Source organism: Polypterus senegalus, chromosome 6, assembly GCF_016835505.1.
Source record: "Polypterus senegalus isolate Bchr_013 chromosome 6, ASM1683550v1, whole genome shotgun sequence".
Taxonomy (NCBI): Eukaryota; Metazoa; Chordata; class Cladistia; order Polypteriformes; family Polypteridae; genus Polypterus; species Polypterus senegalus.
The window spans coordinates 103,457,353-103,472,945 of NC_053159.1; the positions used below are offsets into that span (position 1 = coordinate 103,457,353).

Sequence of the window (15,593 nt, forward strand, 5' to 3'; positions counted from 1 at the left end):
AACATACATTTGATTTCAGTGTGTAACAGTTGGTGTAATTTATGATACTTATAAAGGTTAGCTTTGTTTTTTTTTTAATTCACTTTTCATTCTCTCAGGATCCTATTCCCCCCACCATCTGACACTGCTGTTTTCACATAAAGACGCGCTATAGATCTGCAGTGTACTTGTGACTGCATTTTGGTACCAATGCTTGCGAACTGAAGTGTCTGCGTGCACTTTTCATGTCATTACACGTGTATTTTTTGAGCATGCCCGTGTCGCTCAAACACAGGAACATATGTTGGTGTACAAGTATAACAAAACAAGTGCTCTTTTATTCAAGACTATAACCGAAGAAAAAAGTTACAGTAGGCGGTTGATACGAAAGCTTGTGTGGTGCAATGCCAAGAACTGCTAATTTCCGATCCGTGCTATATAAAATCATCACATTCAAATATTAACCGTTCCCATACACCCTTCCTACATTTACGACATGTGTACTTGTTGCAGTGTACACACCTCTCTGTGCTATGGTTCCTATTACACCGAATGAGCACCTGACACTGTACTTTCTTCCCTACATAAATAACATTCGAGCTATAGTGCGTCTCCAAATAAATAACATTCGAGCTATTGCGCATCTTTATGTGAAAACAGCAGTGTCAGATGGGGGTTGGGGACGCTAAAAAGCTAACCTTTACATATATCATGCATTTTACACTGGCTCTTACAGACTGACTGAAATCAAATGTATGTTTTTATTCTAAAATAGTACAGAACATGCAATATTATTTGAAAACGAACAGCATCAGATCGGGTTTGAATACACGCTGACACTGTTACAGAAGGCGTCATCTTATTCAGTGCAGCAGTTTCAACGCACAGTACATGCAATATTATTTGAAAACGAATAACGTCAGATCAGGCGTATATTCAAACCTGATCTGACGTTGTTCGTTTTCAAATAATACTGCATTAGTGCGATGATGTTTTCACATATATTGTGTCTTTCTTTCATCTTGCGGTTTGTAATCTGTGACTGCGTGTTTTTTTCCCCAGATCTTGCCAGTCCGCACATGTTGCTGTATGGTGGTGTTTCTTTTGTACTCCAGGACATGCAGAGGACATAATAATACAGAGCAGTAAGTTCAACGCTATATGAAATCAGACAGACAGAAAGGCAGAGAAGGCACTGTATAATAGATATATAACAAAACAGCTAAGGGGATAGATATATAGATAGATAGGAAGAAAAGGCACTATATGATAGGCAGACAGGGAAGCTGCTATATAATAATAAAATTACTGTTATTACTATATAGACAGACAGGGAGTTCAGGCAAGCAGGCAGAGCGGCGAAGGTTAAAAAGAAAAAAAGATCAACACCCCCCCACCCACGCACTCAAGTATTTGAGCTGTTACTTAGAGTCAGATTGGGGGGAGGGGGGGATGTTAGAGAGTGTGAGCTTATTCACTGCAGCAGAATCAATGCACATGTTGATCTTTTTTTCTTTTAGTACAGGTGCCTTCCCTGTTTATTTGTATATCTAGTGACTTCTCTGCCTGCCTGTCTCTCTATTATGCAGTGCTCTGTCTGTCTGTGTGTTATGGATCTTAAAAATAACAGTTATAAGGACACTTGTTCATGTTAATTGCAGTCTCAATATTTTAAAATGAGCATCCCACATGAAAACATAACAATCTCATTAACTGACAGTGCATACCAGTTTATAAATTTTATGTCCGTTTGAGGTTAAAAAGAAAAAAAAAACACTTTCTCCCCAGCAGGGAATCGAACTCAGGTCTCTGAAGCACAGCAAACCTGCTGCACTCTGAATCTGTAAATCTTACCGCTAAGCCGCGGAAGCCGTTGTATTGTTTGTGAACCTTTTGTGAAAGTGTTTATTTGATATTTGAACTTCATGCTTCACACATTATATAGTTTATGCCTACATTTTATAACATTTATTACTAAAATATGAAAACGTTTCTGCTTTAAGAATGTGTTTCCACAGATTACTGTAGAAACGGAACACACGTGATATGTGTGTGTTCCAAATAACGATCAATTATTTCCACTCTAAAACTCCACTTCACTCACAGATAATCAATTAAGGCTGGGAGAAGTTTATGCAAGTTCTAAGTCGGTGGCGGGATGGAATAGCCGGCTGTTTGCAGCTTGTCTTTATTGGCACATTTACAGGACAAAGGAGGCTGGTGGAGAGGTTAGAACGGTTTTAAGGTGGGCTGGAACTACGGGTTTTTTCGTAGACTCTGGTAATTCTAGTGTTAAATTTAATTAGTGTTAATTGTGGCAAGACAGAGCACTGGGAACATGGTAGAAAATAGTCCAAGTCAGTTACTTTTGAATATGACTACAAATTTTAACATGAACATTTTTTTCAGAAATTAATACTGAAATGGTTCTCACACTTCTATCAGTATTGATGCTTAGAATCCACAGTAAATCCTCAGTTATAAGTAGGCACAGTTTTCTTCAGTTTAAAGTTTTATCAATTAACCTTGGCACTCTCAGTCACATTTTCCCAAACATGTCATTCATATTCCATTGTACAAATCCAGAGAACATGAATTTAAACTTAGAAGGTAAAACAACATCAACATAACATTTCTCACTGTTCAGAAAAGCTATGAGGTGTTTCCTTCTTAATATTGGAGACCTACCCAATTCTCCACACCTCCCACCCATTTCTATTCTATAAGAAATACTGATCAGTCTTGAAGACTCAGACAGCATCTCAACAATATATATAAAAACATATTAAAATCTCTTCCTTTCAAAGATCCTAGGGTATGGCGGGGAAAGGATCTTTCACTTATTATCTCAGAAAAGAACTGGAAGGCAGCAATGTATAGAATACACTCTAGCAACATATGCATGTTTAAAATTGTCCAAAACGTATCCAGGGCAAGAGCCAACCTGTGAATGTTGCAATCTAGCTCCAGCCTCACTTGGCCACATGTTTTGGAAGTGTGCAAAATTAACATAATTTTGAAGAAAAATCTTTGAATGTCTTTTGGACATTCTTAGTGTCACAATCTCTCTTAACTCATTAACAGCTGTGTTTGGTGTACAGTGGAACCTCGGTTCACGAACGTCCCGGTTCACGAACGTCCCGGTTCACATACAACTCGGTTCACGACCAAAAAGCTCGCCAAACTTTTGCCTCGGTTTACAACCAAGCACTCGGTATACGAACAAGCCAGTTTCCCTTGCCTGCCTGCCTGAGCTGAGAGAGAGCAAAGCGGCGAGCGTGCCTGCTGGGGAGGGGGAGGGGGAGGAGGAGGAGAAGGAGGAGATTGCTGCACTGTTTGCCTGCCTATCTGCAGCCAGTAAGTTCAAGCCAACCATCCCCCAATTCCACGTGTCTGCTGGGGAGGGGGAGGAGGAGATTGCTGCAAGTGTTTGCCTGCCTATCTGCAGGCTGTACGTGCTGAAAGAGAAAGAGAGAGAGAAAGCAAGCTAGCAAGCCGCGTGGCTGCAAGAGCTCTGTTCATTGTTCTCCTTCCATTGACTTCTAAGCAAGTGAAGAAAGTTTTGAAGAAAATTAAAATCGAAGTAAAGAAAGAAATTACAAGAGGTGGAAAAACTGTTTACCAGTTTACTCATTTACCAATCTGAGAACCCTCGTGCTTTCAAGCAGCACAATGTAAACAAAGCCAGACTGCCAGTAATGTGGGGCGCAAACACGAAGGATTGGGTCACAAGGAGTTTGTTTTTGGAATGGCTGCATGAGGCTTTCACTCCTACCAGCTAAAAGCACCAGAAACCCAAGAAATCACAAGAGAGAAAACACCTAAAGGAAAACACTTCATGCCAGAACTCGACTCATGCAAGGTTAGTTTTCTTGGTGGTTTTTGTATTACGGATTTTTCAAAAGTTAATTTTTCAGTTCATAACGCGATTTGTTGCAATGTTACTTTTATCTTTTTTCAAATGTTCCTTTTTTCCGCTGTGCTTAAAACTCATTTTAAAAACAGTGTTTACAGCGATTAAGGCTTTAAGTTTAATAGCATGATCTCCTGCAATCTTTCTTTTTTGGTTGCTTGCGAGTTGGTGTTTGCATACACTGCACTTCGGATTTGTTTTAATGTTCGTTTTTTTCTGCTGTGCTTAAAACTCATTTTAAAAATGCTGCGAGCACGTGCTACAGAGAGATTAGAGGCGTGAGCGAGCAAGCGCAGAGAGAGAGGGGCAGCTGACAGGGAAGGGATGGGGGGGGAGGATAGGGTGTGTGTGTGTGTGTGTGTGCGTGTGTGAGCCAGCCTGCTCCTGTAGCTGAGGGAGGGAGGGAGCGCGAGCGAGCCAGCTCCTATAGCTGAGCAGGGAGCCTGGGTGTTTTGTGTCAGTGTTATTCAATGTTTTTACATTAGTTTACTATTACACTGTGCATTCTATGGTGTAATTAACTATATTTGTGCTTAATCTTTACATATATTTACATACAGTTTGTACTGTCTGGAACGGATTAATTGTATTTACATACAATCCTATGGAAACTGCTTCGGTTCACGACCAACTCGGTTTACGACCAAAGTTCTGGAACGAATTATGGTCGTGAACCGAGGTTCCACTGTACTCCCAAATGGGCTTAAAGTGGAGCACAGCAAATTGACTGTAATTGCCTATACCAGACTACTAGCACATAGACTTATCTTTCTAAACTGGACGAACCCCAACCCAACTTTTATTAGTCAGTGGGTAACTGATGTTCTGTAGTATCTATTAGAAATTAGAAAAAATAAATTTGAGCTTAGAGGATTTGTTTTAAAATATGGCAAGATCTAATTAATACAATTTTAGAATAAACATTTATATTAGGATGAAACGACATTCACCCTTCTTTGTTGAATTTAATTTTTTTCCCTTGCTGTTGGCTCTCCTCTCTTTCTTTTGGGTGGGACTTGAATTTTGTTTTGTTAAGTTCAACTTGATTTTATGTAATGTTATTTTCTTCATTGTATGAGTTAGATTTGATTTTATGGAAAGTCACTTTCTTCAAATAAAAAAAAAAGTTATTTTACTGTAATTTATAAAACTAGTAAATTTTATTTAAAAAAAAACATGTACCTAAGGTCAACAGCAAACTGCATGACTTTGGAGGGGATGTCAAACTTAACGACTGTGTTTCTGGATCTTATCATCTTGAGGATATAAGATTACATGACTCATTGCAGACTGTTCAGCTCAGTTTAACATTTTCAAAGTATTGCATGCTTTCCATTTTCTGAGAGCCAATAACATACTGCCTGACATCACTGGTGCATGCATGAAGACCTTCTAAGTATGCCAAGTTCAGCCACAATCTTAGGTTTTTTATTTTCCTATTTCAATTCTGTTCTGGTATGGCAAACACAACAAATCAAAAAAACTGGCCTCTCTTCTGTTTCTATTGGTCAAAGCATCTATGGGTCCTTCTCCCCTCAGATTTGCATTATATGCATTATACTTCTTGGTGTACATGCATGGGTTGTCACCTCTTGCACATACATAAGCATATCCTTATTACTTAAGAGTGCACTGTGACCTGCTAAGATTATGTAAATGAAGTCTGCTACTAAAAAACTGCTAGAAAAACTGTGTAGTGTGACAGGGGCTTAAGGCACTCAACAAAAATGATCCCTCATCCAATTGATAACAACTACAATCATTCGATGTGAAACAATTTCAAGTAAAACTGCAATCCACATGTAGACTATATATAGGCTTCACATTACAGTGCAGTACAATGTACAATAATAAAAATGACAGCATAGAAGTACTGGGGAGTGGACAGCATGAAAGCCAAACAGTGAGTGTCACTTTAGCCCATCATATTCTCTCTCCCTTTCCTTGTCGATTTAATCCTCCACTTGTTGGTACAGCAGTGATTCTCTTTGTACTACATTGCTCTTTGCTTTTACCCTGAAATGAACTGTTAGTAACAAAAAAGTCACACTTGCTTTAACTTATTTTTCTAATCAGCTATAGCTGCAGATAGGAGTTAGGAGATGAAAGATTTAGTGATGTTTTTACACTTCGTTTACACAGCACACTGTTAGATGAATTTATTTTGCCTCATTGTTGGAAAGATGTGCTTTTCTAAGTTTGTGTTTTTTTTTTTTAAGAAATAAGTACTTCAGATGTGCCTACTGAGTTGTTTCTGGATTTTACCCTTTTAGTCGCCAAAATTAAGTTTCTGGAGCTACTGTTTTTGATAATTAGCTATAGTACATGTTTAACAATGAAAAATATCTACACAAGTTTCTTTATGTTCAAACCATAAAAGTTTTGCAACTTCTGCTCATATTCAGACTTAAAGGAAATAAATTCCTTTTTTCACTCTTAACATATCAAAAATGCACTCTGCAAAATCATTTCTTCTGTGACAATGTTTCAGTAAGTATACTTGCACATACTAGACTATCCCAAGGAAATGCTGAACAATGCAATCCATGAAATGTATCATGGCATTCATCCCTTTGCAGACCTTCAAACAACCAACTTGACCATTCTGCAACAGGGATGGGATTTTTTTTTTACAAGCATGCACTAAATATATATTGAAAGAGATAAATAAATAAATAATATATTATATATTTAATGTAACAGATTGCCTTAATTATTTGCAATTAGCTTACAATCGGTTCAGTTTCAAAGAACATACTTCCTACTAATTTATGCATTAATGGGTGTCATACATACAAATTCACTATTTTTTAAAGTTTATTTAACTGCTTTTGCTAAAACGGCATGTTAGAAAAAAATACCACAAACCTCAGCTTCATGTTCCTCTGTTGCTCCACTCTCCTCAGCTGCAACTTCTCTGTAAAAACGAAACATTTACAGAAATAATTTGCTGAGTTTTCAGGTCAAGCCAATAACTGGAGATATGTTATAGACAACGTGCCATGGAAAAGTGTCAGCCTTATCAAAAATTGAATATTTTGAGCCTACAATAGGAAGTATGTATATTTATTGAATACATACTAAAAATCAGGCAGAGATTTATTTAAAAAATTATAAAACAAAGGTAATCCTGCAGAAGACTTCCATTATTGACATATTATTGTAAAACAAATGCAGTTCTCATTTACTAATATCAGCTGAATCAAAATAATGCAAATTCAAGTATGGACTACTGATCTTACTTTAAATGTTTCCACATTTCACTCTTAACAGCGAAGTTCATTTAATAGAAGTCAAAGTTATGAAAAACAGCAATTTCCTACAAAGAAAAGATCTAAAAAAAATAATCCTATCATGTAGCAGTACTGTAATTAGCACCCAAAATATATTTTGTATTCAGAAAAAGCATCTTCATTGATATGTTTTACAAAATGATTTAAATAGGTCATCTGTATTTTTTTTAACTTCATTGGCAAAAAACACAAACTGCCCCAGACAGGTGTTCAATTAATCCAATTTCATGTATATCAAAAAAAAAAAAAATGTCATTTTTTTAACATCTGTAGTGCTAACGAGAGAGAGAGAGAGAGAGAGAGAGTAAACTTAATTTTAGATTCTCTCTTAAAAGCATCATTCAGTAAAGTGCTTCATTTGAAATATTTTTAATGTCCTTTTAAACTGAAGGGTGCCACAACACTATGATTCATTAGTATAGATTTTTTATTTGCCAAATGTCACTACAACTACTGTACTAGATAGGTAATAGTGTTATTTCTTCTTTTGTCTTCATCCCAGGACCCATACATAACGGTTTGAAGATTACAGTTACATGATGAAAACGATGACAGAATTACACTTTTGAAATTACAGAACTAGGCTCTGCATGCCAATATTTTTCTTGGACGGAAATCTAAAGAATGGTTTTGTTGCATTCTGTTCTTTTCAGTCTCCTTTTATTGTTCTTTCATTCAGGCATTCTAATATTAGAAAATATAAACACTTTTGCAAGCTTTAACACGTAATAAATATTAACAAAGACTTACAGGAGCACAACGTAAATGTATGCCATAGTTTCAGTTAAATACTTTACCTAGCAATCAATAACATCATATAACAAACAAATCTTCTACTGTATATATATATATATTTACTATATGTCCTTTAGACTCACTCTGAAACATCTGGTGTTTCTGACTGCAGAATCACTGCTGGCACGGAACTGGGCACATCTATAAAACAGAAAATAACAATGCTTAATTTATACAATACAAACTGTTGCATAAGAATTTGCTCATAGTGTTTGAGTATGAAATTACACTAGCGATTACAAAAATAAAGTTAAGTTTAATTTAAAAAAAGAAAAAAAAACACACAAGTAAATTTGGCTAGTAATGAGTCTGTCTTTATATTTAAGGCACTTGTATTTCTACTTTTCTTAAACATGAAATAGTTGGCCATATTTTTACAATGGAAAACAATTCTACAAAATAAAAAGCACTCTTACTACTTCCCTTTTTTCCCCAAATTTATTTTAATACAATTGTGAAATGAGTTGCAGAACATGGGCGTAAGAGCATAGAGTGCATAGAGTGTATTTTAGGCATGTTCGGGCTTTTCAGCAGAGGATTTAAAAGCAAAGCATTGCTACTGAAAACTGAGACACTTCTAAAAATAACTAAATAAATAAATCATTTTATTTATCAGTTCAGAAGTGTACTCAAGGAAGAAGCCAGGGTGCATTACTTACCTGGAAAAATAAACTGTTGTCTATGCTGAAAGTAGCATGCAGCTATAATTAAAAAAGATCCCAGAAAGCAGAAAATAAGAGGAAAAATTAGTTAGGAAGCTGTGAGGAAATGATACTCAGTTATTTTCCTAGGGATTAATGAACTTTATGATTTGAATAAAGAAGTGGTGCTGTTCAATAAGATGCATAAGCAAGGGCACAATGCATTTAAACCAATGAAAAAACATACAGCACCTAATGTAAAATGAATTGAATTTAGTCCTATATCAATTGGGCACTTTCTAGTTGTATCATGCTTTTCTGATTAGGTAAATAATGAATAAAATAATGCACTTCAATAATTAATATGTATGAAAATTCTCCACATTAAGACTTTTGAATATTTCCTACATTCATACAATTAAAAAAAAGATCAAATAAAATAATGTTCCAAACATTTAATAAAATGATAAGTCTTCATCTGTTTCACTAAAGAGCAGGGCAGTGAAAATGAAACCATTTCTATAAGGAAAGTGCCATCTATGCAAAATTTTAATAATCAATGTTTTAGTCAGGCATGCGTATTAAAAACTTTTGCCTGTCTCTAAAAGTAACCAGAAAAACAATTTTTTTTAGTAATGCTTAATTTTTTGAATCCTAAAAATGCCTTTTTGTGCAGAGAATGGAATGGAAGACCACTTTGAGGGCAATGCCTGTATATATAAAATTCATAAGGAGTGAGTATAAAAGCAAAATACTGTAATCCTATAAAAAGTTCTACTTTACATAACCATTCAAGTTACTTTCAGTCAAAAGTCCGTCAGTTTGGATAAGAGCTCCATGTAAACAGATATAACAAATAAGCATCCTTTGTTAGTATTCTTAGGAGTCCAAAGAAAAAATTAACAACACTATGAAATTGTGTACTTAAGGTAGAATGATAGATTTTTAATTGTGATGTATAGCTAAGCTATACTGTATAACTTTGTTGCAGACTTGAATACCAAACAGTTTCAAATGTTTAGTTTTGTAATTTAAACTATCCGACAAGCAATGGGTCCCATTGTTAATTTATTTAACACAAATGTAAAAAACATCTGTTTGTTTTCTTATGTACACCCTAAGTTTGAAGTCTATTCCATTTAATATGCCTTTCACCAAACAGTGATCTAATGTGACTGCACTAATTTCCTTGTGCCACAATTGACATTTTTGAATCCCTTCTGGGATACATCAGCTCATTTTAAGTGGGTGAACTATTTTGCTATTATTGTAATTTTCCTTTTTTTTTTCTTCTTCCTTTTTTATGAGTTTCTTACCAGTCTTAAAAATGGAGCTCTGTTCTAAAGGAGGCATGTTCATGGCTGAAAGCTGACTGAAAAATTATACGTGAAGGTAGTAATTGATTGTACTTGCAGTTTTGCAGCATTTCAGTAGATGGCACTATACAAACACACTGCTGAAATTGAATAGCATAGACTAAACATAGACTGGTATTTCACTGTTGAACAACAGAAAGAGACAGTAATATCTGTATCTGTGCTGGCAATGAAACCTGGACTTCAGCAGGAAGGCACACTTAGTCTCAGAAAAAAGGCAGCTGAATCCTTAATCACTTGGCAGCACCACCATGTCGAATTCATCAGTTTCACAGACATTTTATTCTGTTAATGTCTTGGTAAACATCTGGATTTGTATTGGCCAAAGTTTAGTTTATATTGTCATGTGGTAGCCCTCTATATATGTACAACTATTCCCTGAAACAGCTGGTTTTACCTGTTTAACTAATACAGATCTACCAACAGCTCGGTTTATTATATTGTAACTGGTAAAGTGAGGAAGGCTGCAAAATTATGCCCTCTTTCAGATCTGATTTATATAAAATGTTTAGATAATAAATGCCTTTTCCCAGAAGGCAGATTTATTGTGTGGGTGCCTACTCTGTCAATTTTATTTAAGCCAATCTGATAGCTGTCTTATTTTCCACACAGTTTAATCTTCCAGCATATTAACATTCAATACGTGCATAAATGGGTAAATTATCAAAATGACTGTTTTTTTATGATTTGAATTGTATCTGTGTGATGTTAAAATAATAATAATACAGCATTATGTCATAGTGTGCTGTATAGAATGTTCATTTATAAAATTTCATTGAATGCAAAAAAAATATGTTCAAAATAGGTGAATTGTGTAATTTCATCCCAACTCAGAACATTTTTATTTTCTAACCTTTCAATCAAGATTCTTTCAGAAAAATAAATTGTCTCATTTTATCTAGTGACATTTGTTTCCCCTAAAAACATGAAAAGAGGCTGAACAGTGACTTTAAATTCACCTGGAATGACTGAGCATGCATGTGTGACTGATTGTGTTTTGAGATAGACTGAATCCTATCCAAGATTGACTTGAGTCAAATGCTGCCTGAACTGGCTCTGAAACCCCATTGTCTATTTAATGAAAAAATAACTACAGAAAATTAACTTCTAGAAAACACCAATTTATGAAATATTACAGATTTTTATGAAGCACTGAAATAAGGAGTGGTAATATGTGGACAAGAACATGCTCCTATTTTTCTGAACAGTAGAGCTAAATTGTTGGATTGTGTGGGGTCCTCGGGAAAGAACTGTGGCCCCAGCTGTAAACTAGAATGTCTTATCCAACTGCTAAGACTGTGATAAAGCTGGTTAATGCGCTCCCCACTGTGTATTGCACTTGTTGTTGAGGATCCAGGAAGCTGGACTGACTTTCCCTGGCCGTCCCAAAAAAGGCAGGTGTTGAGAGACCATGAGAGAAACTAACTGTATGTGAAACCCTAAGAATATATATCTACTTACTCCTTCTATAACAATTCCATTAAAATGTCAATAGATCACCACCAAATCTCTCTTAATCTACATCATCACCTTTGTTTTGGTAACACTAACTTAATAGACTTCTGTAGCTGCACTGTGTGACAAACATTTTAGCTTCTTTAGTTTAACTTAGCTGGTCATTGCTGATATTTAGAAACACACTGTTTTATTAGGCAGCTTGATGAAAGAGTTTCTTTTTCGCTTAATAACACAATTGTCCAAGTTCAGGGAAAACACTAGTGGGCCAAACACTATGTCCTAGTGTGCTCCAGTGTTCAAAGTATCAGTGTTTCAAAGTCTGACACTATGAGTTCTACCAGCGGAAAGTCTTCAACCCTGGTCAAAGGGTCACAAAGTTCTGTTACTAGAGTCATGGAAATAATAGTTGTAAATGCAGAACCAGAGTCAGTAGGTCAGAGATCAACAAACAGGGTAAATAGGTAAATAGGGTAAAACAAAACTCAAAGATACTGAACATACAACTTGACCTGAATCCATTACTTTTCATTTAATTGCAAGGAAAAAATGTTTTTTACCTCCATGATTTTCCTTTATTTGAAACAAAGCTAAAACTTATTGACACTTTAGACATTACATGCCACACGTGACTAATTGTATTATTGATCATTTTTTCATAATTTGTTAAAAATAATTGTTCCTATCTGAATCACTTAAGTCCAAGTTTGCTCTTTGGCCTTGAATGGCTTTTGTCTCTATGCCCTGTGTCATCATCACATTTTCTGTAGTCCCAAATACCAGATGTAAACTGATAAAGTCTTCGTTAAATCAGTAAAATAGAACATGGCCACTATGTGGCGTTAAAAACTTGAGATCAAAGAGTGCAGAGCATCCATTTGACAAGAAATGTACAACAAATACATACATTAAAGTATACAAAGAAAAACTGACTGTGTAGATGAAATGTTCCTTTGCTGTCAGGGGTAAAGCTGAACCATGAGTGAGAATATGAAAAGAAACATGGTGTACACAGTCAGCATCACTTTAACACATAGCTTTACATCTGAAACCACAGTCTTCAATTAGGACTGGGTGCTCACCCTCTAGTGATCCAGAGGGTTGGTTATTGAAATTCACGCAAGTCCCTGAATGAGCATGAGTTTTTACCAATGGATGAGACAGTTACCTTAGTATGTCTACACACTGCTTTATAGAAAAACATTTTGATTTTGCGTAAGTGTCCAACAACTATGTAGACTACTTCTTCAACTCAGCCATAGTGAATTAAGTACTCAAAAGGGTACTTAAAAGTCCTACTAAGAGAATTCAACACACACACACACACACGAGGAAGGGCCTGGCTGTTTAAAATCTGAAATATGACTTACTGAAAAAAACTGGAGTAGCTTATGTTTTATTTGTGCTATCAAACAAATGCCCCGAAATTTTATAAAAATCTATTTAGCTGTATTTGTTTGATGCGGTGAGAGACACACTGACACACATTTGATATTATTTTAAAAAAATAAGCAAGCCACATTGAATTTGACTTAATAAGTAAGTGGTCTAAAGCAGTTTTAAAGAATTTCCCATGTAGGTTAATAAGCATACAGCAATTAAGGATAATACATGATAATTAATGTTCACTGCACTAGTACAGTTGCCTCACGCTTAAGTACGCACTCGTTTAAGTATGCATCCCGGTTAAGTACGCATATATTTCCCTAAAATTCTGGGTTCAAGATTTATTAGTTAAACATGTCATGAATCGTCATTTGAAGGCTTTGAAGTTTCTTGCATTTGGCTTTGAGGGACACAGCCTGGATCTTGGTCTGAAATGATTCAAACGATTTCTTAAGATCATCAAATGTATCATCAGCTTCAATTTGAACTTCAAAGCAGAGCAGCTGATCCTCAATGTCGAGAATCTGCTTGTAAAGGGATTCGAACCCCTGAAATACAATTCCACTTTCTAAACTGGCATTCAGGTCTTGAGGATCAACATCGTCAACATCATCATCCATCACCGTTTCAACAATTTTCATCGACTTTAAAAGCTCTTCAACATCCTCCAATACCGCAGCAGCATATTCTTCGTTGTTCTCGTCATCAACGTGAACGAAGTCCTCCAGTTCTGATGGAGCAATAGATAAATTCAATGTTTCCACTTCTGGTTCTAAAGTCATTAGTTCGGCCTTGACGAAAGCATTTTTGATCGAGCTTGGCAAAACAGAATCCCAGGCTCCTTTCACATAACTTGCAGCATCGAGCAGGTGCGCTGGGTTCCCGTAAAAGACCCCTGCAGCACCTCGTTGCAATCTTCGCCCCTGATCTTTATTTCGACTTTTCGCCTCCTCGTCAAGTTCGCAATAGTCAAGATCATCCTTGAGATACAAATATTGGAAATCACTATTTCACAGCTGTGATTATTCCCATGTCACAAGGCTGTTTCCAGCTTGTACAATTCGGGGGAAAGAAAACTACCCGAATATTGTCGCGTTTGAAGGCTTCAATATGTCCCAGAGCGTTGTCCATCAGCAATAGAACGCGACATCCTGTTCGGTTTTCCACTTTTGGAAAAAACACCTCATTGAACCACTTCCAACAGGTTTCTACATCCATCCAAGCTTTCGCTTGATTGAAATAAAGAACTGGCCAATGTCAGTCCTTAATACAAGCTGGTTCTTTGGGTTTTCTGATCAAAGCGCAAGGAATTTTGTGAGTTCTGGTTGCACTGGTGCAAACGATCAGAGAAAATCGATCTTTCGCTTTCTTTTTGCCTCTGGTGGTTGAGATATCCTCGTCTGACATAAGAAGACTATATCTCGGAAGGAATCGAAAAAACAAGCCAGTCTCGTCCATGTTGTAGACATTTTCAGGGTCATATTGGGCAATAATCGCGTAAAGGTTTTCTAAAGCAGCTAGCAATTCCGGATCATTCTTGTTGACTTCTGCTCCCTCTCCGTGAAGGAGCATCTTCTGCAATCCACGCCGAACTCTGAATCGACTTAACCACTGCCAAGATGCATTAAAATCTGATTCCAGAATTGACAAGCTGGAAGCAATGCTTTTCGCTTTGGCAATGGATGGCGATACAGGAAGGCTGGCACGACGCATGCTGTTAATCCAGACATAAAGCTTCGTAAATCGTACAACTGAAGCTTGAAAAGTCTTCTCCTTAGCCTCTTCAGTCAACAGGGCATATCGTTCTTGTATCGCTTCACGATTCTCCCAAATCTTTCGGATAGCGCCTTCACTAACCTTGTACTCCCACGCTACGGCCCTGTTACTGGGAGCAGACATTTTGCTTAGCTTTGAGATGATTTCGCAGCATTGAGACTCATTGAGACGCTTGCCGTTAATAAATGCAAGTTATTTGGGAGTGGCGGCTAAGTACGCGCAAACTTCACAGGTTCAAGTTGCGTTTGGTAGTGGCCAACCTAAAGTACACACCTACCGGCTAAGTACGCACAAGCTTCACAGGTTCAAGTTGCGTACTTAATTGGGAGACTACTGTACCACGGCAAACTGGGCTTTGGCTACATAATTAAATAACAAAAATGACATGAAGATATTTATTTTGCAGTCTTACTTCAGATTGTTAGCTCCCAGGAAGAAAAATCTAAATGATATAACCTATTACTCCAAAGATCACTCCAAAATAATTTATTATGTGAATGGAAGATTTCCCTCAGATATCTCTTTGACCTAAATAGACTTAGTGTATTCCAAACAATGATTAAAAGAACAGGGCATTTTCTAGACAAAAAAAATGTCAGAAGCTAATCCATATATACTTACCAGGAAAATTGAAGCGACTATCACGGTGGCCCTTAGGTGATGGATTTGGAGGTGGGGTAGCACTTGATGGATTGGATTGCTGAAAAGGAGCTGGAGAAGATGGGGTTGATGAAGTGGTAGAAGATGGATTGCTGCTGGAATCAAGTTGGTTTACCATAGGCTGGTGATCCTGAATGAGGAAGGAATAAAAGTAACTTATCTTGAAACGTATTTTGAGTGTGTAGATGGCAGATATTTCACAACAATCCTTTCTAGATTTTCAGTAAAAACCCAAAATATTTGAAAGAAATGTAATTTAAATTCTCATAGAGGGGTGAAGAATTTAGAAAAGTTTCAATTTAAATTCAGTGGCTCTGAT

At 36.5% G+C, this 15,593-nt stretch overlaps 1 protein-coding gene across 2 annotated transcripts in view; it reads right to left on the reverse strand.

Moving 5' to 3' along the window:
• The window catches only part of LOC120531347 (kinase suppressor of Ras 1-like), a 205,869-nt gene that overhangs the window by 29,323 nt on the left and 160,953 nt on the right, over positions 1-15,593 (reverse strand). The window contains exons 10-13 of one of the 2 annotated variants that reach the window (XM_039756661.1): positions 15,236-15,404; positions 8,640-8,681; positions 8,064-8,121; positions 6,761-6,809 (exon numbers count right to left, since the gene is read on the reverse strand). In XM_039756661.1, the coding sequence (XP_039612595.1) occupies positions 6,761-6,809; positions 8,064-8,121; positions 8,640-8,681; positions 15,236-15,404 (318 nt within the window). The remainder of the gene's footprint in view (positions 1-6,760; positions 6,810-8,063; positions 8,122-8,639; positions 8,682-15,235; positions 15,405-15,593) is intronic. The other variant, XM_039756660.1, reaches the window with a different exon arrangement.